General features: G+C 38.6%; 1 protein-coding gene across 3 annotated transcripts in view; it reads left to right on the top strand.

The window, feature by feature from the left end:
* Positions 1-14,772, top strand: part of epb41l4b (erythrocyte membrane protein band 4.1 like 4B) — a 399,237-nt gene extending 384,465 nt beyond the window's left edge. For all 3 annotated transcript variants that reach the window (XM_087987177.1, XM_087987176.1, XM_043690060.2), the window contains one exon: positions 5,873-14,772. In XM_087987177.1, the coding sequence (XP_087843303.1) occupies positions 5,873-5,942 (70 nt within the window). In that variant the 3' untranslated portion in view covers positions 5,943-14,772. The remainder of the gene's footprint in view (positions 1-5,872) is intronic.
* The last annotated feature ends 10,421 nt before the right edge of the window (positions 14,773-25,193 follow it).

Raw genomic sequence — 25,193 nt, 5'->3', positions numbered from 1 at the left:
TCTACACTACTAAATGATAGTTCAGTACTTGCGTCAGTTTGGTATACTTTGTCAAAAACAACATTTCTGATAATCCTTCTGGATTCAGTTCTTCCTTTATTCTTCTTTAAAATCAAATACCAGCTTGTTATTATGATGCTGACCTTTCATTACACTTTTTGAACTATGCTGCTCAGGTTTTAACTCCTGATCTCCAATCTGTTTCATGACTGCAGGTTCGTAAAGAAAGACTCAGTCGATCATACAGCTGAATTATCTGCCTTGATTCATGGGGCACTGGCATTAGTATTGGGGAAAGTGTGGGGTGTACCATTGGAGCAACCTTCATTTAACTCCTGCTGGGGTCATGATTTAGACAACTTGTATAATTAGGATGGTGGAGATAGATTTAATCGGATTAAGGGATCTCCATACCTGTGGGGAGAAGAGACTAAATCAATCAAATGGGTTAGGTAATATAGCGGGATACCAACATTGGTAATGGTAACCAATGAAAGTAAGGAATGTAGCAGGAATGGATAGAGGATATGAATTTAATGCACCGGCAGTTAAGGTCAGAATTTGCAAGAATATTCTTTATCTAAGCATGTAAAGCATTCATAACAAGTTGGATTAATTGATAGCACAAGCAGAAATGAATATGGAAGACTTGACAGACATTTCAGAAACTTGACTGCCAGGTTTCCAAGGCTGGGACCTAAATATTCAAAGGTATTTGACATTTTGGAAGGGCAGGAATCTAGGAGAAGATATTGGGCAGCTCTGTAATTAAGGAGTTAATTCATTAAAAAGAGGATTAGGTTGTGGTTTGGCAGGAAATATAAAGAAGCTGAATTTTATTTAAGTAGAGAAAACTACAGACAGCTATGGCACAAGGGATTTGGGAATTCTCCTGCTTAAATCACATAAAAAACTAACATACAAGTTCAGCAAGTCATAGGGAAGGCAGGTAGACTATTGGCGTTTATTTCAAAAGGAATAAACCATAAATATTGGGAACTCTTGCTAAGACTATAGAAAGCACTAGTTAGACCACACCTGGAATAGCATGAACAGTTTTAGTCCCCTTCTTGATAGAAAAATACACAAGTATTGGAGATAGGCTTGAGAAGGTGCGCTGGGTTATTTCCCAATATGAAGAGTTTCTCTTATAAGAGAGGTTGAATAGGTTGGGCCTGTGCTCATTAGGGTTTAGAAGAATAAGAGGCAGTTTTTAAAATGAACAGGATTCTTAGAGGACTTGACTGAGTCAATGCAGAAAGGTTGCTTTCCCTTGTGGGAATGCCAAGGGCATAATCACAAAGTTAACAGGTTGCCCAGTTACAACAGAGAGGAGAAGGAATTTCATCTCTCGGGTAGTGAATTTGTAGAATTCTGCACTACAGAGTGTTGTTGAATCTGAGTCATTATATTTATTCAAGGCTGAAAAAGGATTTGCAACATAAAATTTGAACCTTTGTTTGATTGTATTTCTTCAGGTAAATCATAGTTTGTTTAAAAAAAAAACTAAATTTTCCACTACCACTTTTGTTGTAATTTTTCCTGATGTATTCCTTCAGGAAATCTTGTGGAGACATCCATTATTGATAAAAGAAACTGAGTTAGTGGTCCTACACAATCTATTAAGACCCTGCCAGATACTGTTCTTCAAAAACTGATATTGGAACTGAAGGCACAAATTTAATTTCACTACTACCTGTCTTATGGCATGCTGGCACAATTTGACCCCATCTTTATGTAACTATGGACAATAAAAATGTTAGAATATTTTAACTTGCACTTTCCTAATCCTGAGTGAATTAGAATTTCGTGAACCACTGTAAAATTTCATTATGAAACTCAAATGGAATTATCACCTGATCAACCACTGTCCATTCCTCATTGTCTACTATTTGATGTGATTTCCTTTTCCTCATTTGTACTTTGTCTTCCAATTAATAATAGTTGTGAAAAGTATCTAATTTAATTTCTGAGTAAGCTGTTGAGTATAACTCTTTCAATTGAAAATCAATTTCTTGCATTTCTATTAAAGAGGATAGGTTAAACATATCAGCCCCATTCTCTTTACCTTCCTCCCTTCCAGTGAAATTTTCAAAAATTGCAACTGATAACTGAATTTCCAAATTATCTCTTTATTTCATAGACTTCTTCCTTAATCCGCCTGAAAGACAAATAGTGTCATCAGCCAGCATCAGTGACTGACTTTTCAAGAGTCAATAACTTTATTTGTTTACCTCCTTTATTCAGTGCATAAAGAAATAAATCCACTTTTGAGATAGAATATTCAGCGCCTCAGAGATCTAATTCTCCTTGTCAAAATACAAAGATGAATTTTCACGATTGTTCTGAGCCATCTTTACCTTCATGGTACATTCTGTGGAAACATGTTCTACTGGTACTACTGCTACAGTTTATTACCTATTTCCAATGCTGTTGGCTCATTTTCTGAAGATATTTTAGACATTCTACCAGTCTCCCACTTAACTTCAAGCAATTGGCTTTGGTATACCTAGTTTTATTGCAATGGATGCATCTTAATTTATTTATATCCCCTTTTGATGCTAACTTTTCTACTTTATTACTTTGGTATCGTACTAACTGTTCTCTCATCTTCGTACCACTTCAACCTGCAGATTTTTTACTCCACCAATTTCCTTGTGCATTTCTGTATGGCTGTTTCTCCATGGTGTGTGTGACATTTCTTTCTTTCCTGTAGCTTTAGTGATCTAAAGCAACTGGTTCCTACTTTTTCAGCTAAATTGTTTACTCATACATGCCATATTTCCTATGATATAGTAGGCATGGAGACAGTGAGTGATTGGTGAGGCTGCCCCAAGGTCTCTTCACTCCCCACTGGCATCCATCAGCCAACCGTTGTCCAGCTGCTTCTCACATGTGCCTGTTTTGCTGAGGTCGCCAATAACTGCAGCTGCCCCCCACCATGTGGGATTCAGGTGAAGTGGTGAGCTGAAATGCTCTGCCCTGGATTCGGTTCCAACAAGGGGCCTGCTCTGCACTTTGCAGCTCCCCAATTCATTATGGTCACAGCTCTTCTCCAGTGCGGCCCTGACAACCCGCTGCAGCAGTGGCAGGAGATCTGACTGGCTCAGCCCAGCAAAGAGGTAAAAGACAAACATGGCAAACTTATCAGTCCCATGCACTGAGCGACAGCCCCATGCACTAATCAGATGTTGGGAGCTGTTCCTCTCACTCCTGTGATACCTCATTGCCTTCAATAATAGACACCAATACGTTGAGGAGATCAGAAGCACAGACCTTGATGCTCAGGTAAAGTGGTGCTGCCCAAAGGAATAAAACTGTAAGAAATAGGAACAGGAATAGGACTTATGCCCTTCCTGAAGAAGGCTTATGCCCGAAACATCGATTCTCCTGTTCCCTGGATGCTACCTGACCTGCTGCGCTGTTCCAGCAACACATTTTCAGCTCAGATCTCCAGCATCTGCAGACCTCACTTTCTCCTCATAGGAACAGGAATAAGTCATTTGGCCCATTGAGCCCGCTCCACCATTCAATAGATTCATAGCTGATCCAACATACATCACGTCCACTTTCCTGCCTCTTCCCCATTATCCTTGACTCCCCTACTGATTGAGAATCTATCAATCTTAGCCTTAAATGTAGACAAGGGCTGTACCCCCACAACTCTGTGTGGTAAAGAGTTCTAAAGACTTTCACCATCTAAGAGAAGAGATTCCTCCTTATGATAGTCTTAAATTGGCAACCCTTTATTCTGAGACTATGCCCTCAGGTCCTAGACTTGAGGGAAAAAGTCCTCTCAGCATTTCCCTTGTCAAGCCCATTAAGAATCCTTCATGTTTCAATGAGATCACCTCTCATTCTTCTGAACTGCAGTGAATAGAATCTCAACCTGTTCAATCTTTGCTTGTAAGACAATCCCTGCATACCAGGGATCATACTTTCTGAATTCCCTCCAATAAAATGACATCTTTCCTTAAATAAGGGGTCCAAAACTGCTGACAGTCCTCCACATGAAGTCTCAGCAGCACCTATAGAGTTGCTGTAAGACTTCCCTATGCCTTTACTCCAACCCCCTTGAAATAAAGGTCAGCATTCCATTAGCCTTCCTGATTGCCTGCTTTTACTTGTGCTAGCTTGCTGTGTTTCATGTAGAAATAAGCACAAGTCCCTGTATGTTGCAGCTTTCTGCAATTTTTCTGCATTTAAATTATATTCTATTCTTTTGTTCTCCCTTCCAAAATGAAGAACTTCACATTTTGCCCAATTAATCTATCAATATCTCTCTGTTAATAGAATGAATGGGAGTAATGTTTTTAAACAACAAATGTTTTGTACTAAACACAATTCATTTACATTTAAATATTTGTTTAAAATATGATGCATGCACAATGTTCAAGTAACCATATGGTGTCTACCGAATATCACAGTAGTGTACGAGTAATTGGTAGTCAAAGCTACTGCTAAGACATATCGTTGGGTCGAGGAAGCTGTACAAGATGTTGGAACTGGGTTTACAAATGGAAAGGATTCAACTTCATATAATTAATGTACCATACCTTAATGAGCCTGAAATTTCCAAAATATACTTTCCTAATCTTAAATCAGTGTTGAAATGGACTGAAAAGCACTCAAATTTCTTAAACTCGTCATCACAAAAGTAGTGGAAAATTCAGCTTGTGCAAGAAGCAATGGACCAATAAAGCAATAATTATTATTGATAACATAAAGGTGTGGTTAGTAAGTTTGCAGACAACACCAAAATTGGAGGTGTAGTGGACAGTGAAGAACGTTACCTCCGAGTACAACAGGATCTTGATCAGATGGGCCAATGGGTGGAGGAGTGGCAGATGGAGGTTAATTTAGATAAATATGATGTGCTGCATTTTGGAAAGGCAAATCAGGACAGACTCATACACTTAATGATGTGTTGCTGAACAAAGAGACCGTGGATGCAGGTACGTAGTTCCTTGAAGTGGAGTCAAAGCTAGATAGGACAGTGAAGAAGGCGTTTGGTGTGCCTAGCTTTATTGGTCAGTGCATTGAGTATAGGAGTTGGGAGGTCATGTAGCGGCTGTGCAGGACATTGGTTAGATCACTTTTCAAATATTGTATGCAATTCGGGTCTACTTGCTATAGGATGTTGTGAAACTCGAAAGGGTTCGGAAAAGATTTACAAGGATGTTGCCCGGGGTTGGAAGGTTCCAGCTACAGGGAGAGGCTGAAAAGGGTGGGGCAACTTTCCCTGAAGCATCAGAGGCCAAGGGGTGACCCCATAGGGGTTTATAAAATCACGAGAGGCATGGATAAGTTGAATAGCCCAAGGTCTTTTTGCCAGCTTAGGGGAGTCCAAAACTAGAGGGCACAGGTTTAAGGCAAGAAGGGAAAAGATTAAAAAGGGACCTAGGGATGACTTTTTCATGCAGAGGGTGGTGTGCGTATGGAATGAGCTGCCAGAGGAAGTGGTGGAGGCTGGTACAATTACAACATTTGAAAAACATCTGGATGGGTATCTGAATATGAAGGGTTTAAAGGGATATGGGCCAAATGCTGGCAAAAGGGACTGGATTAATTTAGGATATCTGGTCGGCATATCCAATTGGACTGAGTGGTCAATTTCTGCGCTGCACATCTCTATAACTTTATGACTCTAATATGTACAGCAATTTGTCAGGCAACATCTGAGGAGCAGGAGATTCTCCTGCCCCTCGGAGGCTGCCTGACCTTCTGTGCTTTTCCAGCACCACATTCTCAACTCTGATCTCCAGCATCTGCAGTCCTCACTTTCTGCTATATACAGCTATTGTATTACATAACTTCTTAGTAATGTTGGAGGAGTGTGTTGTGTGACAAATTAAATTTTCATTATTTACAGTGCTGATAATGTGAGACGTGAACTGGATCGAGAGAAGATAATGAAACGTCTTTTGATGACAGAACTGTGAAAGCGCAGCTTGGATCGACTTGCGAGAACTGGACCAAGGCCTCTGTGTGCCTTTTGTCTGTTTACATTCCTTGGATGTCAGACAAAGCAGCTTCAATGTTTGCAGTCTGTTAAACTTCATTGTGATTCATAAGAACATTTTTTGTCATATTGAACTGGATGTTTACATTACTTTCCTGCTTTAATCAGGAAAGAGATGCTTTACAAGGGTCAACACAAACTTATTTTCCGATACTGCCTCTGTAACACATGTCACCAATGCAAAAATGTGGAAGGTTTGCTTTATTGAAAAGGCCATTCACAAGAAGTGCTGTACACAGCTTTCTTTAAATATAAGAAATCAAAATCTGTATATATTTGCACTATGCGTTGGAGAATATTTTGATAGGACTATGGAAAAGTCATTTTGTACAACCAGAGCTAATTCTGAGCCATTACATTTTGCTGGTCTAGTTTTATCTGAAAGAGTAAACTTACAATAGATCTATCAGTATTTTTAAAATAAAAGCTCTGCGGCCACCTTAATACCAAAATTCAAACTTATTGAACAAAGTTGCATGTCTTCACAATATACTCCCACATCTAGGTATATTTTAAATTAAGACAAGACCTTAGTGAAATGTTTGTGCCTAAGATGCAATTCGTGGAATGATACAGCACATGAATGAGATTTTGGGCCCATCCTGCAGACAGATAAATGAAAGAAATTCTTAGAAAAATACGAGTGAACCTGTTTTGAAAGGAGAGTTGACAAAGAGCCTTGTATAAAATTAAACCTACAATGTTTTGAAATAATTTGGAGGAATTGAATCAAGTAGGTTAATATTTACTGTAAAACTAGACATTTTTGCCAAACAATAGATTCCTGTATAGTTAATGTCCACATTTTTATTGCTAATGTTCAACATGAGTATTGTGTAAAATGGTAAATAATTGGAACAAAAAATTATATAAAAATATTTTTTGGAAAGTGAACTTAAGTTTTTAAACTTAAATATTGTTAGTGTTCTAACTTACTGTTAGGTTAAACAAACACGACCATGTTGATGCAAAACTGTTTAGTCTTACTATACAGCTCTATTTCTAATAGTAAAACGTGCTTGGCCTGTTCTGGTTTGTAGAAACTCCCAAGATTTTCCTTGGAAGGAGTGTTTCTGCTCTTAGTCTGTGTAGCTTTGGCAGAAACCCCAGACATGCCATATTAACTTGGTTCCCACCAAAACCATAGCAATGAAGTGGGAGGGGGAAAAGAAATCTAAGGAATTTCCCAGTGCTGATGTCTTGTGAGATAATTTAATTTGTAAAATTGGATGATCCTCTTTGTCAAGTGTATGGGGAAATACTCCAATATTAAGTGACTTGCATGTTGAGAACAGTAGACGCCTTCAATGGTCCAATTACCAATTTCAAGAACAGTGTCAACTATATCTTGCTGATGATGTCTATAATTAAGAGTTATGCCAAAAAAGAAAGGCGCTGTGATTTAATGCACGATTGTAAATAATACTTTTTAAAGACAAGGTTTGTCTAAAACTATGATTTTTAAAGTTATGTGGTTTAAGATGTGAAATTGATTTTTTGTAACTTAAGACAAAACATAAGATTAATATGGTAGAAAGTTAGGAGTACTCACTTTGGGAGTTACATTATGTGGGCCATTTAGGTATCAAGAGCAAAGAAATGTGAGGGTGTATACTAAACAATATCAAATGATTTATTTGAGGTCTCTCAAAATCTGTATATAAAGCATAATTTTGGGTCCTGCAGTATTTTATGAATTTTGTTTTAATTTTCATGGAAACTGTGTCTTTGTTTAAAGAATTTCTTTGAACAAGTTTCAGGACACCGTTTCCCTCAGGCTTCAGTACCACATAATCCAAAATACTGCAATGGCAATCATTCACTGAAAACAGATATAGTTCAACTTGACCCTGGATCGTATTTTAATTATGAAATATTGAACAGAATTGGAATAGCGATGACACTGAATATTTGTGATTCAGATATACAGTAGAAACATCAGAACAGCTAAGTGCAATGGCCGTTTTACCATTATGTCGGGCAGTCCTCTAACAATAGTGTTTTTGCCATTTAATGAAAAGATACTGGAGACAATTAAAATTCTGAACTTTAGAAAATATTTTCAGGAGATGCAAATAACATACAATGTAGGAATTTTGCATAAAAACACTGCTAGAAATGTGTATATCAGTTACCAGGAAGAAACTAATGCTTACTAAAATGTAACAGTTATAACATAGAGACTGGCCATTTGAACTAATCCATCTGTTGGTAATTACCCCTCTCATGACCAATAGTCTAATCTAATTGAATCACCCTGGTCTGTCATTTCTTCCAACTCCTGTTGGTTCTTCCATTATTTCAAACTAATCTAAGTAATTGATGTAATTTTTGCTTCAACTACTACCATGAAAATAAATTGTACAGGCTCACTACTCTTTAAAGAAAGCTCTTTTTCCCTAACTTCTCTTAGACTTATGGTTCCTTGATCTCGATTCCTCAAATACTGTGATCGCTCTGCTTTGACAACATCTCATTTGTTCAGAACTTTGAACAATTCTAATAGATTGGCATTTTGCCAAAACTTATTTTTTTTCAAGTATTTTTCATATATACATTTCCTTACATCAGAGAGAATCCTCATGAATTCTGGAAAGAATCAATATCCACTCTATAATGCAGAACTCAGTACTGCATACTAATAAGGTTCATCCTTATTTTGTGGCTTTAATATTCCAACAAGTTCGTAAGTCAGAATTGTAGGATATTGATTAACTAATCTGTATACCCAACATCTTTTATTTTTGAAAAATTGCCACTCTAATTTGTACCTTTCTGGTCTGATAGAAGAGGAGCCATGCTGACAGACAATTCTGGTCCTTTATGCATCCAGCATCTGCACTTTTTGACTTTCCAACAGGACTGATGCTATAGCAGAAAGTCTAGTTAATTATTTTCACCTTTCTTTTGCTTGGGATTACTTGAAGGCATTTTTAGCACTAAAGTGTATCTAGATGAAAATCACTAACTCAATATCAATCAAGAATTAACCTTAATAGTCCATATGGCTCATGATCACAGTGTGCATTGCATTCACACACTCATTGAAAGGAAATTATTTTAAATATCATGTTAAATTCTGTGCAACAAAGTGAACAATTGATTCTCATGAAAGTCATAATGCAGAGAGGAGAACTGCTATGTTTTCCAGTTGATTGTGGAATAGCTAAGTTTTTAGTAGAAAATGATGAATATTGTAATTTTGCCACATTTGACCAAATAATACAATCCCATCTTTTCAAGAAGTAACAGCTAAACCAAGCTAATAGATTGTACCACAGCCAGTTTAGAAACCATAATACTTTATAAAGTAATGCACTGAGAACCAGTTTAATGATAATCAAGTTAAGATTACACCTTATGAGGTGTGTTTTACAGGGCGCCATGGTACCCACATCTCTAGCTAAAACAATCGGTAGGGAGTTCTTCCATAATCCCAATTATATGCTTGGTAACTTTGTTTTATTCACTCCTGGGACATGGGCATCACTGACTGGGCCACCATTTATTGGCCATCTCTAGTTGCCCTTCAGAAGGCTGTGGTGTGCTGCCTTTTTGAACCTTTCAGTCCATGTGCTGTAGGTACACCCACAATGCTGTTTATTTAATGTTAATTGTTTTAAGGGAAAACATTTGCCCCTAAATCATGAGAAACCAGCAGCTCTGTAGTTCTGCCAGCACCAGTAGGACTCCGTCAACTACTGAAATTACAGATAATCCAACCATGCTGAGGAGCCTAGATAGCCTGGGGTTTAGTGATCAGTGTAATGGATGGAGGAGGGTGCAGAGATGACATGGCCAAATGGAAGGATTAAAGGGGAAGGATGAACTCTTGGGAGATGCCTCCAATGGTTGCAAAGAGCCTGGAAAGGAGGACTCCCCCCTTACCTAACACCGGCTAAAGCGGCCGAGTATCTCCATAGCTCAGGTCTCCTGCTGCCATGGATACTAGAAGCAGAGGGATGAAGTGCTTGATTAACCGTTAATTACCTATTTAAGGGTCTCACCATGCTGGGAACTTGGAGAGATATGCAGACCCTCTCCGTCTCCCCAAACTTGCAGACAAATGACAGGCAAGCAGGTAGCAGCAGGAAAACCACCCACTAGATTTTTGAACCTCCATTTTGAAAAACACCATGCACAATGGCTACAAATCTGCTGTTATATTTGAATAATTTTCAAAATAATCCATTCAAGATAAAGCACTTTGGAATTCTGATAAGTTATTGTGTTTCTTTTGCAGCAATTCTTAATGATTGTTTCTGCCATGCCCTATAAAGAGCATTTACTGGCTTCAGATTAATCATTAATCTGCACTGACAAATTACTATCAAATTTAATTTATATTCATACCAAGGTTTGAAAATTAATGATTCATAGAAGATTAATTGCAATCTCTTGATGTTGCATCTCAACTAAATTATAAATCACATTGCTACCTACATCATTTATAAGGAGGAGAGGGGCCGACGATAACCAAGTGAGTGAAACTGCAATCGAGGCATGGGATAACTGCCCACTGTCCAGTTCCTCTGAGGAACTATGTGGCTTTAAAAGAGAGACTACCCTCTAAAGGCTTCTGGTGTCATGGAAGCTACTCACATGCAATTCCTGAACCACCACTAAATTCTAGTATGCTCAAGGATACGTGATGTCAATTGGCTAATTACTGAATCTAATTAACAACCTACCTACAGTTGGTGAGATTCCCCAATGGACCCAGTCATACACCAATTTAATTGCAGGAAGTTTTCCTGCTGTTAGGAGACAAAGGTACGACCTCTCCTGTGATGAACTGGGCTCAGACAATATATTTCAAACCATAACAGGCTGCAGTTGATCCAGCATTTCATCTTATTGTTTAAGATGCAGCACTCCATCCTAACTTCAAATAATTTCTCAATAAGAATAAATACTTCAAGCAGATATTACTAACATAATATTCCATTTTCAAGGCAGCTCTACATTAAAATTAAAAGTTGACCTTTTCAACCACCATATTATTAGGATAAAGTACCATGTTTTCTGCTACCTTCCTGCAACACTTACAGTATTACCCAAATAAATTAAATTCTGCCGTAATTTAACTTTTTTATTTCGCATACCCCTCAATGCCTAGTATGAGAGACGATCTTAATACAAACTGTATCAATTAAACATATCTCTAAACCAGATTTATTTTCCTTTCATGGTGTCTGAACATGTTTACAAATTTGTTGCCCATCTTGACTACCCTTAAGGTAGTAAAACAAAGAAAATTTACAGCCCAGGAATAGGCCCTTCGATCCTTCAAGCCTGAGCCGATTGAGGTGTGATAGTAGTAATCCGTATGATGTAGGTACATACACAATACTGGTAGGGAGTCGATTCCAGGTTTCTGAGCCAGTACCAATTAAGCAACAGTGATGTGGTTCCATGTTAGAATGTTGTGAGGCTTAATGGGGATCTTGAATGTGGTGGTGTTCCTATGCATCATCATCCATCCTGAGGGCTAACCTTGTCCAGAAATTGAACTGGACCAGCCATATAAATATTGTGGCTACACAAGCAAGTTAGACATTAAGAATTCTGGAACAGGCAACTCCATTCTTGTCCCTCCACTGCCTGCTACCATCTACAAGGCACAAGGTAGAAATGTGATGGAATACTCCCCACTTGCCTGGATGAGTGCAAGTCCAACAGCTTACACTGTAGAGAGCAAAGCAGCACCTGACTCGCAACCTTGAATATCCATTCACTTCAAAGTCAATGCAGTGATAGCAATGTGTATCATCTCCAAGATGTATTGCAGTAACTTACCAAAGCTTCACAAACAGCTCCTTCTAAATCTATGACCTCTACCAGCTGCAAGGTCAAGAGCAGCAGATACCTGGGAACACTAACATCTGCAAGTTTCCCTCAAAGCATACACCAAACAAATATGTGTGTTCCCTCAATGTCATTGTGTCAGATCATGGCACTCCCTCTCTAACAATATTTTGGGTGCCCCAAACTCCAAGGACTGCAGCAATTCAAGAAGATAACTCACCACCACCTTTTCCGAAGCAATTGGGGATGGGGCAATATAAACTGGTGTAGGCACCAACAATTTCATCCCGTGAACAAATAAAAATATATTTTCTGCCCTTTTCTTTCAAGAGGGATAAGGTTATGGGTGTGGTAGGTGCTGTCAATAATTGCAGGAAGGTGCTTTGAAGAATAACATGATTTATTGATATCATTTCTACTACATCCACATTTTTGTTAATCATTAATTTAAGTCTAATCTATCTGGTTGTAGTAGATGTTCCTGTCCCTCTGGGTAAATCATGTCCCCTTTTATCCAGCTTGAGCCCATTTTATACTTTAACACAAGAAACTAAAACAGAAGGACAAAATGTTAAAATTGAAGCAATACTAAAAATTAACAAACCGAAACATACACCTGGGTGCAAAATTATGATTATATGACAAATAAAGTTTCTGGTAAATATATTGGTGGGGAGACACACAGATGTCTTAATTAGCGGAATTATTGTAATGAAGACTAGATGCAAGCAAAATCTTTGAGAGGTCTAATACAGATTATTTGATGACAAAATTAAGGTATGGATTAATATAATTTTTTATGTCTAATGTTCAGAACCAATCTTGTTTTACAGTATTTTGACCTTGTGATACTACAAGTAATGCTTTATATTGAAAATCTATTTTGGATTGATACCACTTATATGGTTGTTTCTGTATTATGAGCCAGTCAATAAAGTAGAACTTTGTACACACATCAAATTCTAATTACAGTTACATGTTTACAAAATATCAACAGAACAATTGTGTTTCTGTTAGCCTAAAATTATCACAAATTTTGTTTTATTGCATCTCAGATAGTCCAGTTAAAATGCTGGCAGATTAAGGCCAAAATAGCTTGTGACAAAGTATTGCCTATATGAATTGAATGTCCTATTAAACTGTTGACTACACTGTGGAGCTAATCTGTAATTTTTGCATATATTTGCATTGTACTGATGTAAAAACTACAGCTAAAGTAGATTGCTAGAAAATTTGTTTTTATGTGTGAATTTTGTTTTGTGCTGTTGTCAAATAAGTTTTTTTATTGAAAATAATTTTTTTCTTAAATTTTGGTGGTAGCTTTTGAAAGAGTCAAATTATTACAGAGTATGATTAGATCTGAATGATTCAGGAAATACATAAAATAGTATTGATAAGTTGTTAAAAATGATGCCTTTATCTTTTAAGTTGTTATTTACTTGTTTTTGTAATAACAAAATATAGGATCAACAAAATTGTTAAGCAGAATGTTTACAGTAAAAACAGGCCTTAATAATTAACATTTTAAGCATTAACATTTGGTGAAACTTGCAGCTTTGTTATTGTAAAATATTGAGTGCATTTTCAGCACATTTGGTTACCGTTAAAATTATAGTTTTGAGCTGCTCACACATGGCTTGATGACATTTCTCAAGTAGAGAGTTTTAATGGAACACAATAAAAATACTCCATGCGATATATTAAATGCTAAGAATTCATTCCCCTTTCTTATTCTCTACTGCAACGTGTTATTTTGGCATATAGTTTTACTGATTCCAGGAACTTTCCACTGCAAAGCCTAAGTGGTGTTATTTTTATGGAAACCTGAACAATATATGTAAGAATGCAACCATGAATGGTGTAACAGCTGAACCTCACTCTGTTCTTGTCTCATATTTACTCACAAACACACCTCTTCCTGTGTCAAGGATCACATACCAGATTGCAGAGGGTACAGTTGTTACTTTTGCTATACCAATGGCTCAACATGCCCATGATTGCAGATGTAATTCAGGAGTGGTCCAAAGCCATTTGTAGATTTTTGGCAGTCAATTTAATCAAAACATACACACCCAGATCATTCCTGAATTTATGGCCTAATATGCTGAAACATATTGAAGTGTCACTGAACTATCAGTTGACCCCCTGGGATTGCTTGAGTCCCTTGAAAGATATGAAACAAAATGAAACATTTTATGTTTTTAATAAGTAGCTCACAGATTGTTAAGCGTTCAGAAGTTCTGCTATTTAGCTTTGAAATGATTGTAATCACTGTTTACAACTAGTGCCCAATTGAACAATTTTGTAATTTAGAAGTATTGATCCTTCTTAATGCACATAATGTTTTTCTGCAGATCGTTGCTTCCATTTTATGGAAGAACACCAGAATGAAACAATAGTTCATTTGTCATATAATTGCTTAGAAAGGAATTTTATTCAACTAAATCCTTAAAGACAGATTCTAACATATATAATTTAGACATACTACATTAAGTAATGTTTCTAAAACAGTATATGTTTATTTTTTTCCATGGAAACAAATACTCTCGAGGGATGGTACTTGAATAATTTGCAGCTATACATTGTAAAATATCGAATTGTATATCACACAGTTGTATCTGACTGATGAATGTTCATTGGATTGTATTTCTAGAATGATAATTATATGTGTGTAGTGCCATTAAGAATTTTTTCACTGTTAAAACAGGAAGCTTGTTCCTTTTGCCCCCTCCATGTGATGTGAGTTATGTGCTGCTTTTATGATTACAGTTACTTAGCACTTAAATGTTTATGTCAAGGACTGCCCTGCAATTCCTGCATCAAATATTGTACCAACCCGTCTAAATTTGTATTGTGATACATTGCTGCTAGTAGTATTTATTTAGATGTGCTAATCTATGCTGATTATGCACAAAATTGTACCAATAAAATGATCAGAAAAATTAGAATACTGTCATCCTATTTTGTTTGAGAGTCCATAAAGTAATATTTAATATTAAAGTATTAACCTAGAATTTCTATATTTATACAATAACCAAAGAAAATGTAATTAATAATGCAAAAACAAAAACAGAAATTGCTGGAAAAATTCATTCACTACTAAGAAAATATTCTCAGTATATTCAGTTTTAATTTTGTTGGTGAAAAAACAAGAGGGAAAATTGAACTTTGTTTCTCCATCAAACTTCTGCAGCTCACTGCCAATCTCTGAATAACCCTGCACAGCATTAACTAACTGGTAGGATGGTTGACCTTAAGCAAACAATGGAAAGTTATCTGGTACACTGGTTTGGTTAAATCCAATATAGCAGCTACATCTACTATCTGTTAATTGATTATGTTACTAAGCAAGTATTCTGACTCTGTATTTATGTTTCCTGAATGAATTTTCTGCCTTTGTAAAAGGAAAAGTTCCAATAGTTACTATCATATGGCCACATAATTATTATTTGAAATGAACAGTATCACTTAACTTGGCCATAGATTATTTTTATTCTGATTATGAATTTAGTACAAAAGCTATTTTGAGTCAAAGTATCTCCTTGAAACTAGCCAAATGTAATTTTATCTGCCTGTTTCTAATTTAATTATAACAACCTAATAGTTTATGTTGTCCTAAGGTTGTACTGTACTCATGTGGGTGAAGTTTAAAAATGTTTAGTGTTATTTATATGGACACACAAACAACTTAAGAAATTTCTTCATGCAGAGGGTTAAAAATCTTTGGAATTCTCTATTAAATAGAATTACAGGTACTCAAACTTCGAGTACATTTCAAGATCCTGGAAAACAGATTGTTGGATCATAAGGTATTAGGAATATGGAGATAATCCAGGAGGATAAAGGGGCAGACAGATCCTATTGGGAGTTAGTGGGCACTGCAGACGCTGGAATTCAGAGTCGAGAGTGTGGTGCTCAAAAAGCTTGGCAGGTCAGGCAGTATCTGAGGAACAGGAGAATCGATGTTTCGGACATAAGCCCTTCATCAGGAATGGCTTCTTCATTTTACCTTTTCATTCCAAACTGCTGCTCACCTGTATCCGTCCATGCTCTCAGATTAATGAGTCCCAAACATGCCACAACCTTGAATATTTCTGCTGCTGCCTCTGCCTCCGGGCCCACTTTTACAACCAAGACTCCTGCCCACCCACCAAGGAGCCGTTCCCCCACCTCCAACACACCTCATTCACTTGGGCACCCCGTGCTGGCCTGTTACCCGCCTTTGATCTCTTCATTTCAAACTGTCACCGCTGCATGGACCACTGCTACTGCCAACCGCAGCCGTCCACTTGCGATCGCCGTCCACCCAAACACCTCCAAGTGAATTTCTTGGAATTAAGTTTAAGTTTGAGACTACATCCAAAGTTGCCTCAACTATTTCAGAAAATGTCAGTGAAATTAATTTTTGTTTTTCTAAACTCTTAAGCTAAAATGCAACTGTTCTTACAAAAGTTGGTTATTTAACTTGTGGATTCTATTCCTTGTATACAACATTCCCCCTTCAGATTTATTTGTTGATTTGGTCATGTATTGACGCAAATCAAGATCTGAATAGAAAAATTAAGCATTTGAAGTAACTTGCAAGACTACTGCCATGAGAGTTTTAAGAGATTTAAATAGGTATTTAAAGTCAGGAATATATTTGGTACAGTGAATGTGAAGTGTCTATTTCCTCCAGTTGAGTAGTCAGAAGTGAGGGCTTATCCATTTTTAATTGCCACAAAATGAGGACAAAGCTAATCAGGCAAACCAAGCTTGGAAAAAGATCACTGAAACATATGCTTTCCTATAGTGTGTAGCTGGGGCAGGAATAATTACATTACATAAGGAAAAATTGAATTATTATTTGAAGCAGAGGAGGTATATGGCCCACTGCGGGGCAGTGGGAGTATTTTTCAGATTTGTGTTGAAGTGGCAGGCAACAGGAGCCTCGGGATCATTTTTGTAGACAGAGCACACCACCCTGTTCCCTGGATTGCACCTCATTTTCTGCTTGAGGACTCTGCAGACTTTGAGACTCTATAGGGTTCAATAATTTTAGTGCCTGAGTATGTTCTCCCATGTCCTTACCCCAACCCCCATACCAGGTCTGAGCAAATGGCCTTGTCATCACATGGGCTGCTACCACAAACCATTGTCAGTTACTAATGGTTCCAATTAGCAGCTATTGATTTCTTCAGGCAAGTCTTTCCTCTGTCCAACTGTGTCTCTGAGCTTCATCTCTACCTGTCGTTTATCCTCCAACCTCATCCCACCCCATCGGCAGCATATATACCAACCATTTTCTTACTACAACCAGTTCTGAAGAAGGGTCACTGAACCTGCCAAACCTGCTGAGTTTTTCCAGCAATTCGGTCTTTGTTTCTGATTTCCAGTATCTGCAGTTTTTTGAGGTTTTTTAAACCTTTTTTTCTCTTGATTTTAACTTAACCCCAAATTCAGAATAACAATCTATTCCTAACACTTTCCCACAGTTAGTCTCAATATGGAGATTGAGATTGCTGATCATCTACTGAAATTTGCTTCTAGTTGCAAGCATTTAGTCTCTGGTCAGAAAGAAAAGCAGAAAATGCTGCACATTGAGGGAGAAACAAAGTTAACATTTCATTTGATGACTTTACAGCTGAACTGGAAAAAGTCAGAGATGGAACAGGTTTTAAGCAAGTATTGAGCCTTGGAAATGGGAGAATGAAAAGTAAGAAAATATCAAAAGGGATGATGGTGCAAACCAAAAGGAAATAATGGGACAAATAAAAAAATAAAAGATGGTTCAGGGGACACACACAGATATTTTTGACCAACCTGTTCAGAGATATTATGACATACCTCTGGAGTAGGTAGGAATTGAAACCCAGCCTCCTGCCTCAGGGGTGGGGACATTACCACTGCACCACAAGATCCCCTAAGGGCATGTTAGACAGAAGAGCAGAATCATTTTGAATAGCTGGTGTTTCTCAAATGGGAGACGTGGATGTGATGTAACATTGTTGAACTTAATGTTTTATCCAGAAAGTTGTAAGGTACCAAAGCGAATGTCGAAGGGTTTGAACTTCCTTGAGCTTACCATGAAGTTCACTGAAGAGGATAGGAAGTTGAACCAAGTTCTAAGTGGGTCAGCAAATTAAAATGGTACTGACCAGATGCTCAGGATATTGCATTAACTTTTTTTTAAATGTCAACTTTCATGGAATGTGCCTGTTACTGGGAAGGGACCCATTTGTTGCCCATCCCTTGAACATAGGCTTATGAGATCATTGCCAAAAGCGTACACTGAATGATTCAGTCACATTGCTGTGGGTGTAGGGTCACGTGTAGGCCAGATCAGGTAAGAATGGCCGATTTCCTTATGTGAAGGGCACTAGTAATCCACGGGGGTTTTAACAATAATTGTGGAAGACTTCCTGGTCACCAGCACTGAGCCTAGCTTTCAGTTCCAGATTTTTCAACCTGAATTTAAATGGTACTGATCCTGTGATGGAATGTGAAAACACTCCCCAAAGCATTTTCCCGGGTCACTGGATTATCAGTCCAATGATATTAACATTATGCCACCATCTCTCTACATGTAGACTAATGAAGGTGTTACACAACACAATCAGCTAAAATGTACTTGGTCTCCTGAGTAGATTGGACCACAGAGGGAGCAATGAATAAAGTACACTAAATGGAAAGAAGCACAATTAAAACACTGTTACACTTGGAGGGATTGTTTGGGGCTCCATTTACCTCCATACCTCAGTTGATGAATCAGTGTTCCTTCATTTTAAACACAACTTAGAAGAAGCAGTGAAAGTGGCAAGGACATAGTATGTATTCTGAGTGAAGACTGCACTACTACTGCCCGAATTGGTTGAATCCAAGATATAAGGCAGAGTGGTGGACATGATCTATGTGGAACTTCAGCTTTCGACAAAGTTCCCCATGGGAAACTGGTTAGCAAGGTTAGATCTCATGGAATATGTGGAGAACTAGCCATTTGGATACTGAACTGGCTCGAAGGTAGAAGACAGAGAGTGGTGGTGGAGGGTTGTTCTTCAGACTAGAGGCCTGTGACCAGTGGAGTGCCACAAGGATCGGTGCTGGATCCACTACTTTTCATTATTTATATAAATGATTTGGATGTGAATAAAGGAGGTATAGTTAGTAAGTTTGTAAATGACACCAAAATTGGAGGTGTAGTGGACAGCGAAGAAGGTTACCTCAGATTACAACAGGATCTTGATCAGATGAGCCAATGGGCTGAAGAGTGGCAGATGGAGTTTAATTTAGATAAATGTGATATGCTGCATTTTGGAAAAGCAAATGTTAGCAGGAGTTATACACTTAATTGTAAGGTCCTGGGGAGTGTTGCTGAACAAAGAGACCTTGGAGTGCAGGTTTATAGCTCCTTGAAAGTAGAGTCGCAGGTGGATAGGATTGTGAAGAAGGAGTTTGGTATGTTTTCCTTTATTGGTCAGAGTATTAAGTATAGGAGTTGGGAGGTCATGTTGCAGCTGTACAGGACATTGGTTAGGCCACTTTTGGAATATCGCATGCAATTCTGGTCTCCTTCCTATTGGAAGGATGTTGTGAAACTTGAAAGGGTTCAGAAAATATTTACAAGGATGTTGCCAGGGTTGGAGGATTTGAGCTACAAGGAGAGGCTGAACAGGATGGGGTTGTTTTCCCTGGAGTGTTGGAGGTTGAGAAGTGACCTTATGGAGGTTCATAAAATCATGAGGGGCATGGATGGGATAAATAGACAAGGCCTTTTCTCTATGATGTGGAAGTCCAGAACTATAGGGCATAGGTTTTGGGTGAGAGGGGAAAGAAATAAGAGATGTAAGGGGCAACAATTTCCTGCAGAGGATGGTGTGTGTATGGAACGAATTGCCAGAGGAAGTGGTGGAGGCTGGTACAATTGCAACATTTAAAAGGCACCTGGATGGATATGAAGGGTTTAGAGGAATTTGGGCCAAGTGCTAACAAATGGGACTAGATTAGGTTGGGATATCTGGTCAGCATGGACAAGTTGGACTGAAGGCTCTGTTTCCATGCTGTACATCTCTATGAGTCTGTATCTGTAAGACTTGTATTGTCGCAGATGGTGAGCGAATCAAGAGAGAAAAATCTACTAGAACTTGTTTTCACCAAACTATTGCACCCGCATCTGTGCACAGAGGTATTTTTTCACTTACGGGATATGGCATCAATGTCTGGGCCAACAGTTACTGTCTATTCTCTCTTGCCCTTGAGAAGATGGTAGTAATTTGAATTCTTGAACCACTACGGTCCATTGGGTGTAGGGTAGTCACTCAATGTAGTTAGGGAGGGAGTTCCAGGATGCTGAATCAGGGACAGTGAAATAGTGGTGATATGGTTCCACATCAGGATGGTGAATGGCTTGGAGGGGAACTTGCAGGTGGTGATGTTCCCAGTATCTGTTGCCCTTGTCCTTCTAGATGGTAGGTCCTCCAAACCTATGGCCATTATTTGTGGAGTCTTGATGAATTTCCATAGCGCATCTTGTAGATTGTTCTTACTGCTGCTCCAGAGCATTAGTATTGGAGGGAGTGGATGCTTGGGGATGTGGAGCCAATCAAACAGGCTGCTTTGTTTTGGATGCTATCAAGCTATTTGAATGTTTTTGAAACTGCACTCTTCAAGTGGAGAGTTGACCATTACGCTCCTGATTGGTGTCATGAGTGTGGTGCTGGAAAAGCACAGCGGGTCAGGCAGCATCTGAGGAACAGGAAAATTGACGTTTTGGGCATAAGCCCTTCATCACCAATGAGGGGCATCCTTGGGAGAGGCTTCACAGTAGGGTTAAAATGAACAATTCCTCATTCCCGATGAACGGCTTACACCCAAAACATCGATTCTCCTGCTCCTCGAATGCTGCCTGACCTGCTGTGCTTTTCCAGCACCACACTCTTGATTCTGATCTCTAGCATCTTCAATCCTCACTTTTTTCCTCCGCTCCTGATTTGTGCCTTGCAGCTGCAGTTCCAGTACTGCTCCAGCACTGGGAGCTACCCAACAATGTGAAAAATTGGCCAGGTATATTCTGTCCAGAAAAACACTACAAATCAAACCTGCTCTATTAGCATCCTATCAGTCTTCATCAATGTGACTGATATTGTCAGTGACAGTGCTATGAGCAGCACGTCCTCAGTGATAACCTTCTCAATGATGCTAATTTAGGTTCTGTCAGAACCTCTCAGCTCCTGACCTTATTACAGCCTTGGTCCAAACGTGGATAAAGAAAGCTGAATTCCTGATGAAAGATGAGAGGGACTGCCCTTCACTTCATGGCCACATTTAACTGAGCATGGCTTCAAGGGCCCTGGCACAACTGGAGTCAAGTGGAATCAAGTGGAACATTCTCCAGTAGTTGAAGTCATTCCTGGTACAATGGAAGTGGGTTGAGGTTGTTAAAGACCAATCATTTCAGCCTCAAAACATAATTGCAGAAGTTCTCAGGACAGTTCCTTGGCTCAACCATATTTAGTTGTTTCGTGAATGACCTTGCCGCCATAATATCTCTTACAAATATGTTCAATACCCCATGGTAAATAAATAGCAGAACTAAACTTTTTGGTTTTCCAAACTAGCTTTAACTCTGGGCTCTGGCTCAATACCACATGCGTAACAAAGCATAGGCTCTTTGCTGTTTTAACAATCTTGAAATTGAGGAGGGATCTGTGTATCTTTAACAGCAAGTAAGCATTTAATGAGAGAATTGCTATGAAATATCTTACATTGGTTAGAAGTTTAAAATAACTCTGTCACTTGGAGTTTTCTGGGAGGAGAAGATATAACATTGGATTATTTGAAATCTTTAACTTAGACCACCCTCAGTGTTAGCAGGGAATTAGCAGAGAGAGTTAGCAAATAAAAGCAGGATCACATAAGGTTGAGACCTTTTAAGAGTTAAAAGGAAGTAAACCTGATAATGTTGTGTCACTGCTTGAACATGCTAAGATTTGGTGAAAAAGTGGAAAAACAATTTGAATTGGCAGAGGAAAAAAGAACAATGGGAAATGAAAGAATAAAGAATGAAAAAGTAGGAGAAATAGAAAAAGAAAAAGAAAATAGAGATGGAAATAAAGAAAGAAAAAGAAAAAAGCAATACTAAGGGAACTCCAAAGTGGGAGAGAGCTCAAACAACATGATATGACTCAAGAAAAGCTTAGCATAAAGGAACAAAGAAGAGGTAGTGGTTCAGAGAATTCTGATTCTACTTAGGGATATGATTTAACTGAAAAAAAAACTTTATTTAATACCTAAATTTACAGAGGATGGAATTGAAATATATTTGTGAATGGTCTTGTGGACCAAAAATACTTGTTTGTCTTTTATTACTATCAGCTGGGATTAAAACACTATTTAATATTGTGGCTGCAACAGTTCTGCTGTCATTAATTCACCTCCTGATACCCCAGTGATTGTCTACCATCTACAAGGCACAACTCAGGAATATTAAGAAAACTTGCCTGGTTGAATGCAGCTCCACTAATACTGAAGAAGCTTAATACAATCCAATACAAAGCAGCCCACTTCATCAGTAACACACCCCATGAGCATAAACATTCACAATTTCCAACAGTGGTGCACAGTGGCAGCAGTGTGCACCATCTGCAAGATGCATTGCATCAACTCACCAAGCTTTCTCCAAACCCACGACACATGCTCCATGACCTTGGCATCTAACATGTACCAGCCACACTGAATTACCATGGCATATCTACAATCCACGGACAGTACACTTCTGCATTTCAATACTGCACTTTGGAATGCACCAGCACCTCTCATTCCAATGCTGATGCTTCACACACAAGGACAGACACCCATCTCCTGAATTGGACCAGGTTGTATCTCAGGGATGCTCACTCGCATACATTCATTGCTCACAGCATCCCTGCCTTATCTTACGTTGAATTTGTGTCTAGATTTAGAAGGGTCTGTCTAAGGAATTTTGGCAAATTTCTGCAGTGCACCTTGTAGATATTTACATTGCTCCTCTGAGCATCTGTGGTGGAGGTAATTGAATGTTTGTGGAAATGGTGCCAATCAAGTGGGTTGCTTTGTCTGGATGTGATCAAGCTTATTGAGTGTTGTTGGAGGTGCACTCCTCCAGGCAACTAGGAATGTTCCACCACACTCCTGATTTGTGCCTGATAGATAGTGGTCAGACTTTGGGGTAATCTAAGGTAATCCATTTCCAACAAAGCTAAACTACCTTCTCCTTTTCGCAGGAATAACTGCTTTACATGTCCATCTTCAACTAAGAACCCTACAGTTTTGCCCAAAACTGAAACTAAAAATGAAAGGTTTCTCTGCAAGCTGTGGCATTACGCTCTAAGTTTAAAGCAAAACAAATCCAGAATCTTGGAAAAGCACAGCAGGTCAGGCAATATCCGCACCGACGCCTGGAAGAGAAACACCTCATATTCTGCCTTGGGACCCTGCAACCATATGGGATAAACGTGGATTTCAACAGCTTCCTCAATTTCCCCTCTCTCCACATTATCCCAGTCCCAAGCCTCCAACTCAGCACCACCCTCCTGTCCTGTCCATCACTCCCCTCTCTGACCTATCACCTTCGCCCTCACCTTCATCCACCTACCACTTTCTGAGCTACCAAACCCCACCCCCTTCCATTTATCTCTCAGCCCCGAGCCACAAGCCACTCCTGCTCCTCGGATGCTGCCTGACCTGCTGTGCTTTTCTAGCACCACACTCTCGACTCTGATCTCCGGCATCTGTAATCCTCACTTTCTCCAAATCCATAATCTGTCATTAGAAAGCTTAATGGACTACACAGTGTACTTAGAATTCTTGGAGACTCTCTCTCTCAAATGGTTTTAAAACAAATTATAATGGCTACAGAAATACTTACAAGTTATAAATCAAATCCCTTCAAATACACATAAAACCCCAAATGCCACTAAATTCAAAAATCCAAACACATAAATAAATGATATACAAATCATACAACCTACATCATAATACTAACATCACTTCATTTTTTAGGGCATTAGCTGAAATGTTTTACTTAGCTCTTATCTAAAAATCTCAGGTTTTAACTCACTAAATAGTTCAGATTCTAACATTAATAGTTTTTGTTACTTTAATTATAAGTTTATCTTCATTTGCTGCATTTATGGAACACTGACAGAAACTACGTGATAAACTTTAAAATTAACTTCCGTTAGTATGCGCAATAACTAATCAATTAATTTTTAATGCAATATAATAAAGCACAGGAATAGACCCTTCGACCCACCAAGCCTACGCCAATTCCTATTCCATATTTAGACCCACTACTTATTGCCCTCCATTCACCTCCTGTTCATGTGTCTATTAAGATATGCCTTAAATGTTGCTAATGTATCTGCGTCCACCACCTCCACTGGCAGTGTGTACCAGGCACCCACCACCTTCTATGTGAAAAAATTTCCCCTCTTATCTGAACCTGTGCCCTCTTGTGGTTGACCTTTCCACCCTTGGAAAAAGCCTCTGACTATCCACTCTATCTATGCCTCTTCTAATTTCGTAGATTTCTATCAGATCACTTCTCAGCTTCTGTCTTTCCAGTGAAAACGATCTGAATTCATCCAACTTCTCCTCACAACTAAAACCTTCCAGATCAGACAAGATTCTGGTTAACCTTCTCTGCACCCTCTCACAAGCACCTATATCCTTCTGGTAGTGCGGTGACCAGAACTGTACTTAATATTCCAAATGTAACCTAACTAAAGTTTTATACAGCTGTAACATAACTTGCAAACTTTTATATTTGATGCCCCAGCTGATGAAGTTAAGTGTGCTGTATGCCTTCTTGACCACCTTATCCACCTGTGTTGCCACTTTCAGGGTTCTGTGGACCTGTACACCCCGATCCCTCTGTATGTCCATGCTCCTAAGGGTTCTACCATTTATTGTATAGTCTTTCTTTACATTTGATAACTTAGTTTAGATTAAAATCTTACCAAAAAAACTCACCCTCTGTGATTTCTTGCCCTGTAATATCATTACATGTCTGGCTCAGTTTGATCCCACACATTTCAGACTTTCAGCTGCTGTCCATTTTCAATGTCTCTTCTAGTTTCTTCCTTATGTTGAATCCCAAAGTAAGAAATTTCCAAACTCCTAACATAATGCAGAGAGTGGTAAAGGCGTGGAATGCACTACCTGCTAATGTAGTTATCTCAGCCACATTAGGGAAATTTAAACAATTCTTAGATAAACACATGGATGATTTTGGGATAGTGTGGGGGGGGGGGGGGGGGGGCAAGCTGAGGATAGTTCACAGGCCGGTGCAACATCGAGGACCGAAGGGCCTGTTCTGCACTGTATTGTTCTATGTCCTATAACTTAA

Source organism: Chiloscyllium plagiosum, unplaced genomic scaffold, assembly GCF_037043375.1.
Source record: "Chiloscyllium plagiosum isolate Xiang-an unplaced genomic scaffold, Cpla_swu_hap1 HiC_scaffold_5, whole genome shotgun sequence".
Classification (NCBI taxonomy): Eukaryota; Metazoa; Chordata; class Chondrichthyes; order Orectolobiformes; family Hemiscylliidae; genus Chiloscyllium; species Chiloscyllium plagiosum.
This window is presented reverse-complemented; position numbering and strand designations above follow the sequence as displayed.